General features: G+C 37.9%; 1 protein-coding gene across 7 annotated transcripts in view; it reads left to right on the forward strand.

Annotated features, from left to right (window-relative positions):
• Positions 1–15,791, forward strand: part of SMARCAD1 (SNF2 related chromatin remodeling ATPase with DExD box 1) — a 66,237-nt gene extending 50,446 nt beyond the window's left edge. For 6 of the 7 annotated variants that reach the window (XM_032762576.1, XM_032762578.2, XM_075066160.1 and 3 more), the window contains 14 exons: positions 66–156; positions 1,725–1,824; positions 3,991–4,050; positions 4,232–4,307; positions 6,917–7,052; positions 8,031–8,168; positions 8,522–8,617; positions 9,940–10,057; positions 10,246–10,367; positions 11,543–11,731; positions 12,788–12,906; positions 13,702–13,884; positions 14,543–14,652; positions 15,226–15,791. In XM_032762576.1, the coding sequence (XP_032618467.1) occupies positions 66–156; positions 1,725–1,824; positions 3,991–4,050; positions 4,232–4,307; positions 6,917–7,052; positions 8,031–8,168; positions 8,522–8,617; positions 9,940–10,057; positions 10,246–10,367; positions 11,543–11,731; positions 12,788–12,906; positions 13,702–13,884; positions 14,543–14,652; positions 15,226–15,287 (1,600 nt within the window). In that variant the 3' untranslated portion in view covers positions 15,288–15,791. Of the gene's footprint in view, positions 1–65; positions 157–1,724; positions 1,825–3,990; positions 4,051–4,231; positions 4,308–6,916; positions 7,053–8,030; positions 8,169–8,521; positions 8,618–9,939; positions 10,058–10,245; positions 10,368–11,542; positions 11,732–12,143; positions 12,180–12,787; positions 12,907–13,701; positions 13,885–14,542; positions 14,653–15,225 lie in introns of those variants that run through there. The other variant, XM_075066161.1, reaches the window with a different exon arrangement.

Consider the following 15,791-nt stretch of genomic DNA (forward strand, 5'->3'; position numbering starts at 1 on the left):
TGATAATCTTTCATATAGAAACAATCGGAAAGGGGCTAAAATTGTGAACGATTCTGTGTTTTCAGTATGGAGCTCAAGCCCTATCAGAAGATAGGTCTGAACTGGCTAGCGCTACTACATAAACATGGGTTGAATGGTATTTTAGCTGATGAAATGGTAAGTAGAAAACTGAATATTTAAGAAATTTTGTACTGCTCATCTGACCTACTTTTATCTAAATAGTTCATATATTATACTTACATGATGTGTTCCATAACCATAGGTTAGTAACTTGACATTGATTTAGTTGAAAAACTTTGCCAGAGGAAAATCACTTTAAAACTGTTGCTTTGAATTTTCTTCCTTTTCTTAAATTTGAGTTACTGTAGCAGTAACTAGTGAACTATTACTCACAATCTCACAATAAAAAGTATCTTTAAATTTTCTGAGAGCTATATCATTAATATCTATTGTAAGTCAGAGGTAGAAATGAGATTGTGAGACAATTTTATTCATACTGTATTGTAAAATTAATTTAAATTTGGAAATCACAATTTCTTTTGCGCAGTTACTCAAATTGCAGTATCTCTTTATGAGAGAGAGGCTTGAATCTCATAGCATTGGATAATTGGGGATCAGATGATGGTTTTGGGTAGTGGAAGCCACTCACATAGCAAAAAGATGTCTTGAACAAGTAGATGTTTCTCACTGTGATAACATCATACATTTCAGGTGTCTAGTACCAGATTGTAATTTAACCCGTTATATACTTTTCAAATTCTCTTCACCACTTCTAAAACAGCCAGAAGATTGTGAGAAGGGTAGAATAGCAGAGACCCTGTCCTCCCCCTAACTTCTCCCTTCCTTCCCTCCAGCATTTGGCCGTCAGCTGTGAACTCCCTTCTTCCTGTGTCTCTGGATTTGAAATGGTTTGAGAGAGAAGGTTATGGATGTCTGAGTTTTTAAGTGGCTGTCACCTGTAATTCTGACACTCTCTCGGTTAAATTTACAAGAAGTGATATGCTTCGTGCTGTTGCTGTAGATATTTCATTGAGACTCAAATAATGTTCCTTGATTTCCAAGTTCCTCACCCTACACTTGACATTAATCCTACTAATACCTCTGTGTGTGGGGTAGATATGTATTAAGTATTTTAAATAGAAAACACAAAAAGACAGTACAGTAAAAGTTGCTAGAAGCCTACTCCTATTGCAAAGAGCTTTCTACTAAATTTCTGTTCAGAATCCTAGTCTGTCAGTCTTGCTGTAAATACCTGGAATACACTTTACAAAGATGGTCCTTTTTATATAGGGCACTCAAAGGAATGCTCTGGATTCCAAATAATGGTCTGCACATCAGTACCACAGGCTGTGGGAAGACAAGTAAAAGGGGGTGCAGGGGAGCGGGGGAAGGGAAGATTAAAATTTAAACTAAAATGAGAACATTATAAATGGATAATAAGAATAAATGAAAAGACTGATTAATCTATAATGAGGTAAGGTTCAGAGGAAGAGAGTCATTTAAATGATTTGAGGATGATTACTCTTATATTCAGGTGAGTCCCAGGAAGTATATTGTCTAAAATATAGCTGATAAACACTAATATTTTTTATTTTTGTTACACCTTTCCTCTGACCATGTGTAAACACTTGAAAATATTAAGTTATCAACTTACTAGTCCCAACTGTTCTTTCTTTTACAATGACTATATTAATTTAGTTTAAACTGTTAATGATTCTTCCTAGGGTTTAGGAAAAACAATACAAGCTATTGCATTCCTAGCATATCTCTACCAAGAGGGTGATAAAGGTCCTCATTTGATTGTTGTGCCAGCTTCAACTTTAGGTAAGTTAAGGATTTCACAAGTATTTGTAATGAAATAAAACAATCCTGATTCATTAATAAAAAGATTATGCAGATTGAAGTTTTACAATCACACCTTTATATATAAATAATTTTTACTTCAGAGGAAAGTTGGTGATGTAATTTCTTCATGAAAATGTTGAGTTTTCTAAGGGTATGTCTGCACTGCAGTTAGCCACCCATGGCTGGCTCCTGCTAATTGAGTCAGGCTCGCAGGGCTTGAGCTGCAGGGATGTTTAATTGTGGTATAGACTTCTTGGCCCCTCCCACCTTGCAGGCTCCTAGAGGCCAGGTTCCAGACCAAGCCTGAATGCCTACACTGCAAAACTGCCCTGCAGCCTGAGCCCAAGTCAGCTGGCATGGGCCTGCCCTCAGTGTCTAATTGCAGAATAGATATACCCTCAGTGTTTGAAACTAAAGATGTTCAACTGAGTTGAAGCCATAGCCTATATTGATACTGAATTTTTTTTAAGACGCTTGCATTGAAATTGCAGGTTGTAAGTAGGTACAAAAGTGATTATTAAAAAAAAATTATGTATGTTGTACAAAATTGAGCTATAATTTTAATGCAGTGCTAGTATGTTAGAGTAGAACTAACTTTGGTACATTCTGGTCACTTAATTACATGAGTCTAATTCTGTGTTGGAGTATTATTTCTCTACCACGGTCACTTAACTTAAGGGTAGATTTCATTTTTAAGAAATTACCGGACCCCTTTTGCACTGCAGAATCCCTCACAAAGGTATGCCAGATCCCTAAAAATGACTGGCTCTGTGCAGAGCTATCAGTCTCTTGCTTTTTCATGGTGATTAAACTCACGCACAATTCCCCCCCCCCCCCTTTTTTTTTTAAGAACAAAAATTCCTGTACCGTAAAACAATTTTGTGGAATTTTTTAACAACTTGTTTGCTTTGATGACCCATAGGCAGGATTTATAGTTGGATAACTTCCTAGCTGATGTTTAAATAGAATCATTTATAACTTCCAGATTTTAAACTGCCTATTTTAATTTATGGTATTGTGGAGCTAAATAGCTTGTCTCTTTCACCAACAGAAATTGGCCAGTAAAAGATGTTACCTCACCCAGCTTGTCTCTATTCTAATTTAGACCCTTTTGCTTGTCTAAAATAGCTTCATTTAAATGTGCATTTTTACAACTGAGTCAGTCTATTCCAGTAATTAAAAGGATATCTTTTCTTTACACCTGAAAGATGTATAGTGAAAGATCTTCTTTCTCGGATTTTTTAAGTGATTTTTAAAGTCTTGTGAAAGATGCCAAATTGATAGCTCTACAGATGGTAGTTCTTGGCCAAAAAACAGGTACAGTGTGGAGAGTGCAAGAGCAAGGTATCTATAGCCGTGTTGTCAAGATACCTCAATCCAGTCCTAAAGGTCCCTTCTAGGAGGCTATAGTATAGTTCAGTCTCCATCCTCATTCAGTCCTTAGACCTGTCTGCAGAAGTGCCAGTTGTGATGATCTGTGCATCTGTCCATTGAAACCAACCCACATGTCTCATACAACCCCAGCTATCAGTTTGACTCAGTAAGATTGTCAGGAACAACTTTTGATCATTATCTGCCTGGACTTCAACATAGATGTGAAAGGATTTCTATCCCTTTTCCAATTCCCGCATCAAGTTTTGTGATGAGACACTTGTAAATAAAGGTCTCTAGAAATAATTTTTTTAGAGAAATAAATGTCTGTTCAGCCCAGAGTCTGAGTACTCTGAACTGGGAAGTTGAGTTTTAACTAATACTGTTTTATATATCAAACATCATGATGTTAATGAGCAGAAATCCTCGTTAATGTATGTCTAAAATGTGAGCTGTACAGGATTAATGAAAATCCTCCTTTAAAAATGTTTCTTTGAATTATGTAAAAACCTGGCCTTTTCTTAATCCCCAAGCTCCTGTATATTAGCTTCCAGTGAACGTGGGAAATATGTAGCATCTTTGTCAGCCATTTTTAACCTTGCAAGATTTTATAACGCAGAAATTTATAAAACAGTATCACATTTTTGCTGCAGTATAATTTTATTTGATTTTTTTAGCTGATTTTTAGTCTAGTGCTGAAGAAACCTAAAATCTGTTGTGAAGTGTATTAGTTTATATAAGATTCATATATTGCTTTCTCATAATCTTTTATAGATAACTGGATAAGAGAGGTTAATCTGTGGTGTCCTGCTCTTGATGTCCTTTTTTATTATGGTAAGAAATCTATTAGTCTTCAAAATACAGAAGCAAAAACATAAGTTTTTAAGGCTAATATGTGCAATATAATAGAACGTGAAATAGACATTGAACAGCATTTTCAAGATAATAGTTTAAATACAGATAGTGAATAATATTGTACTATTGTATCTAATGTATCTATTTTTTCTTCCTGTAGGATCCCAAGAGGATCGTAAGCAACTCAGAACTGACATTAATAATAAAGTCGTAAATTTCAATGTGATTGTGACCACGTAAGTACTGTAATTAAGACACCAATAAATGAAATCAAAATCTTGCTCTGCTGGCCTCTAGTGGTATTACAGAGCATCATCCAGATGTTGAATTGGGTCAGCAGAGAGTACTGTCAGTTGATTTTTCTTTTTTTTTTCAGTCTTACTGTTCGCATGGCCAGTGAAAAGCTTAGCACCTTTTTTTGTGGTAGATATGTAAAACTGCTCTGACCCACAGCACGGTACTGCTTTCTCTGCCTTTAGTCAATACAGAAGGAAGAGTTTAGAATACAACCGAGAGCTGTGGGAGCTACACAAGGAATGCCACTATCACTGGTAACTCAAGATAGGTAGAAGAAGCTCACAAACTTTGACTATTGTGATGTTGGATATCAACATCATATAGAGTACTATAAGATGTTGTCTTATGGTGACTAACAGCATGGGGAAGAGAAGGATACTGGAAAAATATATTGGAGATTTCTCCTTAAATAGAAGACAGCTAAAGGGGAGTTGGGTGAGGAAACTTGTGTATGGGTACCTTTCTGTACATGCCACCGTCTAGATTTGACCATTATGGAGAATTTTAATTGATTGAAAGTGCAAATTAAAGTAAAATGCCCAGGAATTATCTTCCTTTGGAAAGTTTTGAAATATCTTGTGTAATTTCCTTCCTTTTTGGAAGTTAGACATTTCAAGATGAAGATTTTAATTAAAAAGGGTACGTTCACATTCATCTGCAATTTGCCAGTGCCAAATTGTGTTCTGTAACCAAAAAAAAGGCAAGTATATCCTATACTCACCAGTTCCATTGTGTTCCAAAGTCCTTCATGTACCCCTTGTAAATATACAGTACAAATATTCAAATTTGCAAAATGCAAACATAACCTGCTTTGGGCTTTTTACATCATTTATCCCATCTGTATAAAAAATATTGGGGCTTATGTGTCTGTCCTCATTTGTGGCTCTCAAGCCCCTTCATTCTGCAGAAATGTGCCCCCAGATAGTTAAAATCTAACAAGAATGTGCCTTGTCTTCAATATTTTTGTACTAAACTTTCCATTAAATATTTTTTGATTTCATAGGTATTCTGCTTTTCTCTTTTTTTTTCTTCTATTTTTTGTTTGATTTTTGCCATTGACTTGGCTTTATACTTTCAGATTTTCAGCTGGTTAGGTTTTCCTTTTCTTAATGTAAAGCTCCTTTCACTCCCGTTCTCCTTCGTTCTCCCTTCTTCCTATGTGACTGCTTTCCTGATTACTTGTTCCTGCTCCCACTTCCTCTTCCTCAGAAAGACACCTGTCAGTCACTCACCTTAGGAATGAAGAGTTAAAGGTGAGGCCTGCTCACCAGACGTAAATTGGAACTGATTGATTGATGCAGGGCAGAGATTCTGGGACCATCCTCTAACTAGATGGTGGAATGTGCAAATGCAAGACCGGTTGTCCCTGGTTGGAGTTGGGAACCAGTCATTAAACCTGTTTGGAATTAGTTTAACTACTAGAATCTGTGTCTGAGTTCTTAGGCACGTCACCTCTTTTGAGTGCATGTTTAAAACTGAACAAACCTCTACACATACTCAGTAATTTGTAAACATGCATAACTTTGTTCTTGCAAACAACTTTTTTGGGCCTTGAAACATTCCCAGTTAAGACTACTGAGTTTAAAACCTCAGAAATGTAGTAGCTCTCTTTTTGAAAATGAGAGAAAAAAAGTAACAAAGTAATGTGAATTTTTTGAGTCAAGAAATGTGTGAATTTCACAGAATTCTGATGGCCATGAGGATTTTGCTCAGAGTGTAGTAGACCGGGGTGGGCAAACTTTTTGACCTGAGGACCACACCTGGATATAGAAATTGTATGGCGGGCCATGAATGCTCACAAATTGGGGGTTGGGACCAGGGAGTTCAGAGGGTGGAATGGGGATCAGGGCTGGCACAAGGGTTTGGGACATGGGGACGGGGGCTCAGGGGTGCAGGCTCCAGGCGGTGCTTACCTCGCGCAGCTCCTGGAAGCAGCGTCATGCCACCCTTTCGCTCCTATGCAGAGGTGCGGCACCGGACAGCTCTGCATTCCGTCCTGTCCACAGCCACCGCTCGCGTTGGTTCCTGTCCAGTGGGAGCTCCAGGGGGTAGCACTTGGGGTCGGGGCTGCATGCAGAGACCCGTGGCCCTGGCTGCCCCAACACATAGGAGCCGGAGGGGAGACGTGCCACTACTTCCAGGAGCCGCAAGGAAAGCCCCTGACCCTGCTCACTGGCTGGAGCACGGAGCGAGGCAAGCCCCTGACCCTGCTCCCTACCAGGAGCTCGAGGGCCAAATTAAAAGGTCTGACAGGCCGGACATAGCCAGCGGATGGTAGTTTGCCCACCCCTTTAGTAGACATAGAAGTTATATATTGAAAATTGATTATGGAGAATATCGGCTTCTTTTTTGGTATTCTGTAATTGTCAGCTCCAAACTGTTGTGGTTGGTTTCTTTCGAAGATACTGCTTATTGGGACATTATCATTTTGTTTAATTATCTGTTATGTCATATTTTTAGGGCTTATAATTTAACTGAGTTTAAATTGCAGTATACCCTGTGTTAATAGAAGTATTAAACATTCACTTATTATGTATTCCTCTGATAGATATAACTCTGCAATTAGCAGTGCAGATGACCGTAGCCTGTTTCGCCGGCTGAAGCTTAACTATGCAATCTTCGACGAAGGTCACATGTTGAAGAACATGGGTTCTGTACGCTACCAGCACCTAATGACAATTAACGTAAGAGTGTTTTGGGTTTTTTGACTAGTCCTACCCTCCATTTACTTCTGGGGGCATGATGAAATTTTGGGCTGGAACAAGAAATAGAATTCTTAATATGTAAGGCATTGTATGTTACAAATTTGGGAACACGATTGCATGCAACTGAATGCCAATCTGGATACAGAGCAGGTTCAGACTTTGGTAACTGTAAATGGAGATTTATTTCCCAACTAAATATAAAGCATCTTATTCTCTAAGGTAGTAGTCAAATTTTAGAATTTTGCTTGATCTCAAAGTATTACACTGAAATATAAATTGTCTAAGATGCAGTAACCACCTGTAAGTAGTTTTCAAACTATAGAAAAGAGATTGTACCAAAATGGGTGTATATGAAGGGTTTACTACTCTGGTTAATATAAATCATACAAATTAAGAGTTGTAAGAGTTGTGTATGCAGCTCTAAAGAGAGACAATAATTATGCTGATAAGCTGTTTGTTAACCTATTTGAAAACATGCCATGGTCTAAAGTTGGGGGAGGAACAAACACGAGGATTTCAGGAATCACTTTTCAACTACAATTGACTTGAGAAGAAGTAAGGTATACAGCAAATCTCATGAGGTAAATTTCCAACTTAACTCTTTCAAAAAGTTCCAGCCTACCCAACATTTCTTGCAGAAGAAGCAAAATGTAGCTGTAAGAAAGATTCAGAAAACTTGAGGCATGTTACTAGCTTGGGCCATGGTGAAAATTTCCACGTGGCATGCTCTGCTTATTTTGTTGATAAACTAACATCACTGGAAACCAGTCCATTTGATGCATACTGTGGGATGAAATATATGGTTGAAAAAAGGGATAGAACTGAATGCTAAATTCCTGTCTTCTATGACTTTTTCAACACAAAATTTGCCTAATCTATCCTTTAGAAGGAAAATGTTAATTCCTCTGGTATTCATTTCATGTTATTTTTGTGACTTCTTTCATATTGACCGAATAGGCAAAGAATCGTCTGCTGCTAACAGGCACTCCAGTTCAAAATAACCTGTTGGAGTTAATGTCTTTATTGAATTTTGTCATGCCACATATGTTCAGTGGTAGTACCAGTGAAATCCGGAGGATGTTCTCTTCAAAAACAGTAAGCAGTAAAAATACTTTTATTTCAAAATCATACTTTCATCGCTATAATACTCCTCTTTTACATGGTTTGGTTTAGTTATGAACCTGTTTTGGGAACTTGGTACACCCTTGAAAACATCACATCTATACAAACTAAACCAAATGGGTGAAATTGTATTGTAGCTCGGTGTCCCAAAATTCTTGTAAGTTTTGGTTACACGAGACCAAAGGAGGGCACTTTTTTCCCTTCTCTGGCTCCTATGTGACTGTCTCTCAGGTTGGAGCATGCAAACTAAGCAATGATAATGGCATTAATAGAGTTGAGAATTTTCACATTACAAAACTTTGAATTTTTTCTAATATTTTTCTTAGAAAGCTGCTGAAGAACACAGTGTATATGAAAAGGAGAGGATTGCTCATGCGAAGCAAATCATAAAGCCATTTATCTTGAGAAGAGTAAAGGATGAGGTAAATCTGTTAACTTGCAGCTATGCTAATGAATATGAAGTGGTGGTGTAGCCATGTTGGTCCTAGGCTATGGAAGACAAGGTGGCTGAGGTGATATCTTTTATTGGACCAGCTTCTGTTGATGAAGAGGACAAACTTTCAAGCTTCACAGAGCTTTTCATCAGGTCCCTCTGTGAAGCTTGAAAGCTTATCCCCTCCATGAACAGAAGATGTTCCAATAAAAAATATTACCTCACCCAACTAGTCTCCCTCAATGAATATGAAATAATTTTATTTTTGTAGTGTAAAACATTGAGAACTCTTAAAAGGTAACACAATAACTTAATTTTAGGAAACTTAATAGCAGTGAAGATATTGAAAATTTTTATAGTATATGCACAAACCTTCTGTAAGGTTTGGGTGCCATTTTCTTGAACCTCTGTCCTCTACCTTAGACCCAATCAGTCCACTTCTCTTTATCACCAGAAGTCTACAACTCTTTCCCAACCACCCCACCTCAAAAAAAATGAGGCTTCAGCTACTTCTCTTCTTCCATGAGTTACTCTTCTATTCCTCATAAACTTTACTTTTTTCCGATACTGTTTCTGGTGCTTATTTGTTTCCTGCCTCTTTCTGTTTACAGCATTGTGAGTGATTGTCCCGATGGCATCTCTGAGATTTGCTGTATCGTTAAGCTGTAGCCAACAAATGAGTGGTCTCACTTATCACAAAGCGCTATTCTGCTTTACAGTAACATCATTTTAATTAAATGATTAACTGCATATATATGGTATAGCTGCAACTGTGGGTTTGAAGTATCTTGGGGTCCTCAAAGCCTTTTTTGTTCTGTTTAAGAACCCAAAGATTATTAGAGTGCTTGGTTCTGTCCCTGGTAGAAGTAGCTTATCACTGGCCCCTTCCGTCTAGGATTGCCTGCATTTAAGAATTGAACAACTTTTAACAGCATTAGCATTCTAATGTGTAGAAATTTGATCTTAATCTTGCTGACATTTCTTATTTCCCTGTTTGTTAATGTGTCCCATTCACTGCTTAGTGTCGTCTGTTACTAGTTAATCAAAGAACCCTAAGCAGAGATTTGTCTGATAAGTAGGAAAATACTTTTCAAATATTTTTAAAAATATTTCTTCCTAAGAATTGAAGTCGATAGACTTCAAAGTTGAAGTCCATTATGGTCAGTGAAAAGACTTAATGGTCTGTGGATCAGGCCCCTAAAGAGTTGCTCTTAAATACACATTGTTGCAGTTCACCTTGTGGGCAATGCACAATTTCAAACCATTCAGAGTAATCGTTATTCACTTGAAATTTTTATCTTGTCTCATCAGGTCCTTAAACAACTACCCCCCAAAAAAGATCTTATTGAGTTGTGTGATATGTCAGAGAAACAGGAACAGCTGTACTATGACCTCTTCAACAAACTAAAGAAATCTATTGACAGCCAGGGTATGTGAGGGTCTGGTTGTTTTTCCCAAACTGTCTCTTAAATTGTACAAAGCTTTTGATTTGTGGGAACATCAAATATTTAATAGTTTTAGAAAACTCAGGCCGTAGTTGCGTAGATTAAATTTTTTTTTATTTGTTTCATTAAATCAAATATGTGGAAATGATGGCAGTATTTTTTTTGGCCATAGAAAAAAACTCAGAAATGGGCAATGTCATGATGCAGCTGAGAAAAATGGCAAATCATCCTCTCTTACACCGCCAGTATTACACAGCTGACAAACTGAAGATGATGTCAATGCTTATGCTCAAGGTAATCTCCATAGGATTCACAAGTATACTGTAACTTCTCTGAATTCTTCTTTTCAGGATCTTGAATGAAGATGTTTGGGTGCCAATCACTTGTTCAGAAGTACTTATTTGTAAAACTTTATTTCTTTAGATTTTTCCAGTTGCATTTATCCAATGCCCAGATTGCACTGCAGACATTTTAAAATTTGAAAATAAACTTCCAGATCAGCTGTAAGAAGACTTGCTTAGGAGAAGACATTTCTGGTCCCATGTTAGACCACTTTTCGTCAGCCCCCTAATTTTCTCAATTGACTCTTCTCCTTATTACATAAAAAGTTTGGAAGAACAGTTGGGTCTGCCAGCATTTCCTGAAGGTCACCAAATGTGGGCTATAGAGAATGGAAGTGGGGAAAGTGTATATACGTGAACTATCCTTTTCCTAATTTGGCTTTGATTAATTCGCACTGTGTTTTGGATTAGATAACTTCCTTGTTTTAGAAAGAGAAGAGCCAATCTGAAAATATAATAGGCACCTTAATAAAAGTATAAATGTAAGCAGATTTGAATGTGCACGTCAGCTGCACTAGAGCCTAATGGGGGTGGGTGTGTGTGTGTGTGTGTGTGTGTGTATGATTCCAGGGGGGAGATGAAGCAGTCGTCCCCCGTGTACACCCCCCCCCGAGTCTCCCCTTCCCACTTTATAGATATGGCTCTTTTCCCTTCCTCTTTCTGCCCAGGTATGACATCCCTCTACCTGCACTACAACCTGGGCAGGGCTTCCCGTGTTTTCTGTCATTCATCCAAAGATTGGATTCCCCATGAAGGAGTATTTCTTCAAAGGAAAAGGCCTGACATAGGGATAAAAGGTCCCAGGGTTTGTGTGTGTGATTGGTGGCTAGTGAAGTAAAAGCTATTCCCAGTAGTTCTTCATAATTCAGGTTTCTGTAGAATCTTATCCCAGATGACAGACGTCAATCCTCCACCATCTCCTATAAACAGAACTTGAAGAGTGAATTTTGCATTAGACCCCTGTGAACCAAATTAGTGTGTGCACAGGACTGGTTTCTGGTGCTTCTGTTCTCTGCAAAAATATTGGATGCAACTGTAGTGCATAATCTTATTGACTCTTTAAGGTAATTATAAATATACCTACAGTGGAATGCATTATATTCATTTTGTTACCTTTTTTACTTTTAGGAACCCACGCATTGTGATGCCAATCCTGACCTCATCTTCGAAGATATGTCTGTGATGACAGATTTTGAGCTGCATTTGCTTTGTAAACAGTATGCTAGTGTCAGTGACTTTAAGTTAGAGATAGATACAGTTTTGGATTCTGGAAAATTTAGAACACTTGAGCGCATCCTCTCTGACCTTAAAGAAAAGGTTTGCATTAAAAGAATATTGTAGTTTAAATGTCTTCTGCTTTTCACAACTTACTGAATCCCTATTAACAGGCAGCTTTTACATGCTAACTTGATTTTTCTATGGAATACTGCAGGATAGCTTATGACTTTGTGGTGCATATTTGATGGAACTGTACTGCTGTTCTGTGTCACGCATGCAGTTGATTGAATAGGGGAAATAACAGCCTTGCAAAAGTGTTCAAGAGTGTTTAAAGTTGCTCAGTGTTCAGTGCTAACAGTAATGAGTCATACTGCTTTTCTGAAAAAGCTGTTTTTTACTTTTTGTACTAATAAATGGGATTAGATATTATAGTGTATATAAAACTGTGCAAAAACTATATTTAAAGCTTAGGGAAAACTAAATGTTTTTCCCTGTTTCCTCCAATAATCAGAATATTCATCCTGGAACACTATCATAGTCTCTTAAGGTATGTCTCAACAGCAACTGGGTGCTGTAATTCATAGCCTGGGTAGACATATTTGCGCTAGCACTACTCAAGCTAGCACACTAAATATAGCAGCAGGACCATGGTGGCACGAGTGACAGCTTGGGCTACCTGTGCAAGTATGTACACAGGTTGTTGGGTGGCATTGTACTCAGATGGCTAGCTCGAGCCACCACCTGCACCATTGTGGTCACTCTGCTATTTTTAGCATGTTGGCTCAAGCAGAGCTAGGAAGGAGGGGCAAAAATGATGATGGATTAAAAAGACAAGATTATGATGTTCATGACTTTAACCATTTGTACAGGTGCCTAGGACAGTAATGACCAGCAAGGCTGTTTCTTCCCTGTTGCAAGGAAAACAATATCAAAATGTCAAAAAGTGATTCACTATTCTGGCGTGCTGAACGCCCCACCTCTTATTGAAAGTAAACCAGTTTTATTTAAGTGCCTAAATATGGATTTTGGTGGCTGATATAGGCATCGAGGTTGGAAAATTTAGTCCCAAATGTATAGTGCAAAGAAGTGATTTTCTAATAAAACATCTATGTAATTAATGTCTTCCCTAACTGACTTCTTTTCCTCCTTCCCCAGGGTGATAGAGTTGTATTGTTTAGCCAGTTTACTATGATGCTGGACATTTTAGAAGTTCTCCTAAAACAGCAACAGCACCGATATATTAGGCTGGATGGAAAGACACAGATTTCTGAAAGGTAAGTGAAACTTCGTTTGCAGGAGGTGCGAGTAAGTTAATGCACATGTGCAGTTGTTTTTTCCAAAAGCTGAGAATTTCAAGTGTAGTCACTCACTACAGCAATGGGAAGGGTTCTCTCCTATCATGTAGTTAATCCACCTTCTCCTTAAGAAGTGGTAGCTAGATTGACAGAAAAATTGTTCTGTCAGCCTAGCACTGCCTACCTGGGGGGGTTAGTTTAACTAGGTCACTCAGGGATGTTGATTTTTCACACCCCTGAGTGACATAGCTCAGTCGACTTAAAGTGTAGACCTCTCTGTGCCTCCACTGGCTCTCCTTTCTCCACTAAATCAAATTCAAGTTTCTTGTCTTCACCATCTGGTCCCCTGATATTCTCCTCTTTTTCCTAACTACCTTGGTTTCTTTAAGCATCATCCTCTCCACTCTCCCACAGATGCCAGTCAATGCCCTCCTTGGCTTCTTCCACAGTCTTTTTTCTATTTTTTTCTTCCGTCACCTTCTGTTTGTAAAGTGCCCTTTCTGAGCTGGTTTGGAAGGCCACTAACCTCTCTTGACTCAGTCTTCTCCTCCTTAAGAGCTTCTTTAGCCATCTGATAGTGATTAGGATGTGAGGCACTCGGCAGTAGCGTATTTATATTAAAAAAGTGGAACTAAAAGGATATCTCTTCATCCTGATTGCTTTGTTTATATATTGATTTTTTTCTCCCCTATTCCTCTGTCTGGAAAACAGCTATTGTAATTAACAGAATTGTTTTTCACAAGGCATGATTTGTGTGTGCTTTAAATTTTGTAGGATACATCTGATAGATGAATTCAATACAGATATGGGTATTTTTGTATTCCTGCTTTCGACCAAAGCTGGTGGCCTAGGAATAAATTTGACTTCAGCAAATGTTGTCATTCTTCATGACATTGACTGCAACCCTTACAATGACAAGCAAGCAGAAGACCGATGCCATAGAGTAGGTCAGACCAGGTAAGTTTTTTTTAATTAGTATTACATTAGCAAATTGAAAGAAGTGTATGCAGCGTGTGTTTGTCCCTGCCTGCTCTATAGGTTGGACATGGTGGATATTAGGGAGATGGAAGAAGAAAACATACAGGTAGATGAAAATAACATGCTGAGGAGAATGGCAGGAAAGCAGAGAGTAGACAGAGTGCACATGGAAGAAATTAGGGGGAAAATGAATTGGGACTTTGATAAGCTGGAGAATGCATGTTTGAGGTGGGTTGTACATGAGAGGAATGGGAGAAGAGCAATCAGCAGAGAAAGTATGGGAAGAAGATGACAGCAAAATAGGCCATGAAAGACTGAGGATATGATGGAACGACTGTCAGAGAAGTTGGAAGAGAAAAGGACGGGAAATCAAAGACCTATGAATTTGTGCCATGGACTGAAAGCAGTGCAAGGAATCGCGAGCACCTCCTGGCACTTGTAAATGGGAAAAGAAGCCGTGAGGTGAAGAAGTGATTGCACTAATTTGAGAGAGTTGGATTTTGGCAGGCCTTGGGTAGGCATGACAACTTTCTGGGAGGTATCAGGCTAAATAGCTCCAAACTGTGGAAAGGAACAAGTAATTCTTAATTCACAATAATGATATAATAGACATAATCCTCTTTTCTGTGGGTTTTAGAGAAGTACAAGTCATAAAGCTAATCAGTAAAGGGACTATTGAGGAGTCTATGCTCAAAATCAGTCAGCAGAAGTTGAAGCTAGAGCAAGATATGACTGCAGTAGATTTAGGTAAGTCTTTATTATTCGTATTAGTTAATGTCATACTTGATAGCTGTCCTCTATATAGAACTAAATAAATTTTGGCTACTTCTCCTTAAAGTGCGGTTTTACTCTGAAAACGGAGTCCTTGGTGTTGAAAATCCAGACTCCTTCCCGTGTCCCCTGTTTCATTGTCACCTAGCTTTCTCTTAACTTCTGCCATGTTCTTATGTAAAATAGAAATTAATATTAAAAATACTGTCAGATTTACTGTACTGATTATATTCGCTTTCTCAGTTAATTTAATAAAAACCTTCATTTTTATTTCACTTGAAGCTACCCCAGAACTCAGTACTGGAATATCACAAATGCAGGGGCCTGCCTCTGAATACTCTGGGCATGATGGATGATTACAGTTGATAATCTTAGTAGTGAAAACCCAGTGGTGTTCTACACATTGAAAAAACTACAGTCAAGTCAAGGGGGAGGGACTTCTTGTTGAAGTGTAAAACTAGACAGAGCCTTACTGCTTGGAGGAACAGGGTTTATTCATGTGAAATATTTTCATTAATGCAGCACTAATGCTTTGCTTTTATTCTGCAGGAGAAGAAGGGACCATTCCAGCAGATATAGCCACATTGTTAAAAGCTTCATTAGGTCTGTAAAATGTAAATAAAATAGCTGTGGATTTTATTGGTGAGAAAAAGGCAATGTGGTACACCCATGGACTTTTACATTACTGGTGACCATAAGTTTTATGAACATTTATAACTTTTTGTAATTCCTTTACTGTATTTCTCATATTGAAGATTTTTAACACTGATAGAATTCTCCAGATGCTTGAAAACAAAATGTGTAAATGCCACACACACATGTAGTGCATAAAATGTTGAATAATCCATATTTTACAAAGCAGTTTTAAAAATGGGGACCTAGTTAGTGATGACTTTACCAGATCTGCTAATGCTTAAGATTTGTCAGTATTTTTGTAATTATTTCTACCTCCCAAATATATATAAGAACTGTCTGTTTCACTGGATAATGTGTGTAGATTTTTTTTTACATGTGCCTTATTTGACAATGCTCATGTCTGGTTATGCTTGTTTTTGTTCATTTGAAGTACCGTACTGTTTTTGTATCGACTTGTTCAAATAAAATTGTCTAGGTGA

Source organism: Chelonoidis abingdonii, chromosome 5 (genome assembly GCF_003597395.2).
Source record: "Chelonoidis abingdonii isolate Lonesome George chromosome 5, CheloAbing_2.0, whole genome shotgun sequence".
NCBI lineage: Eukaryota > Metazoa > Chordata > Testudines > Testudinidae > Chelonoidis > Chelonoidis abingdonii.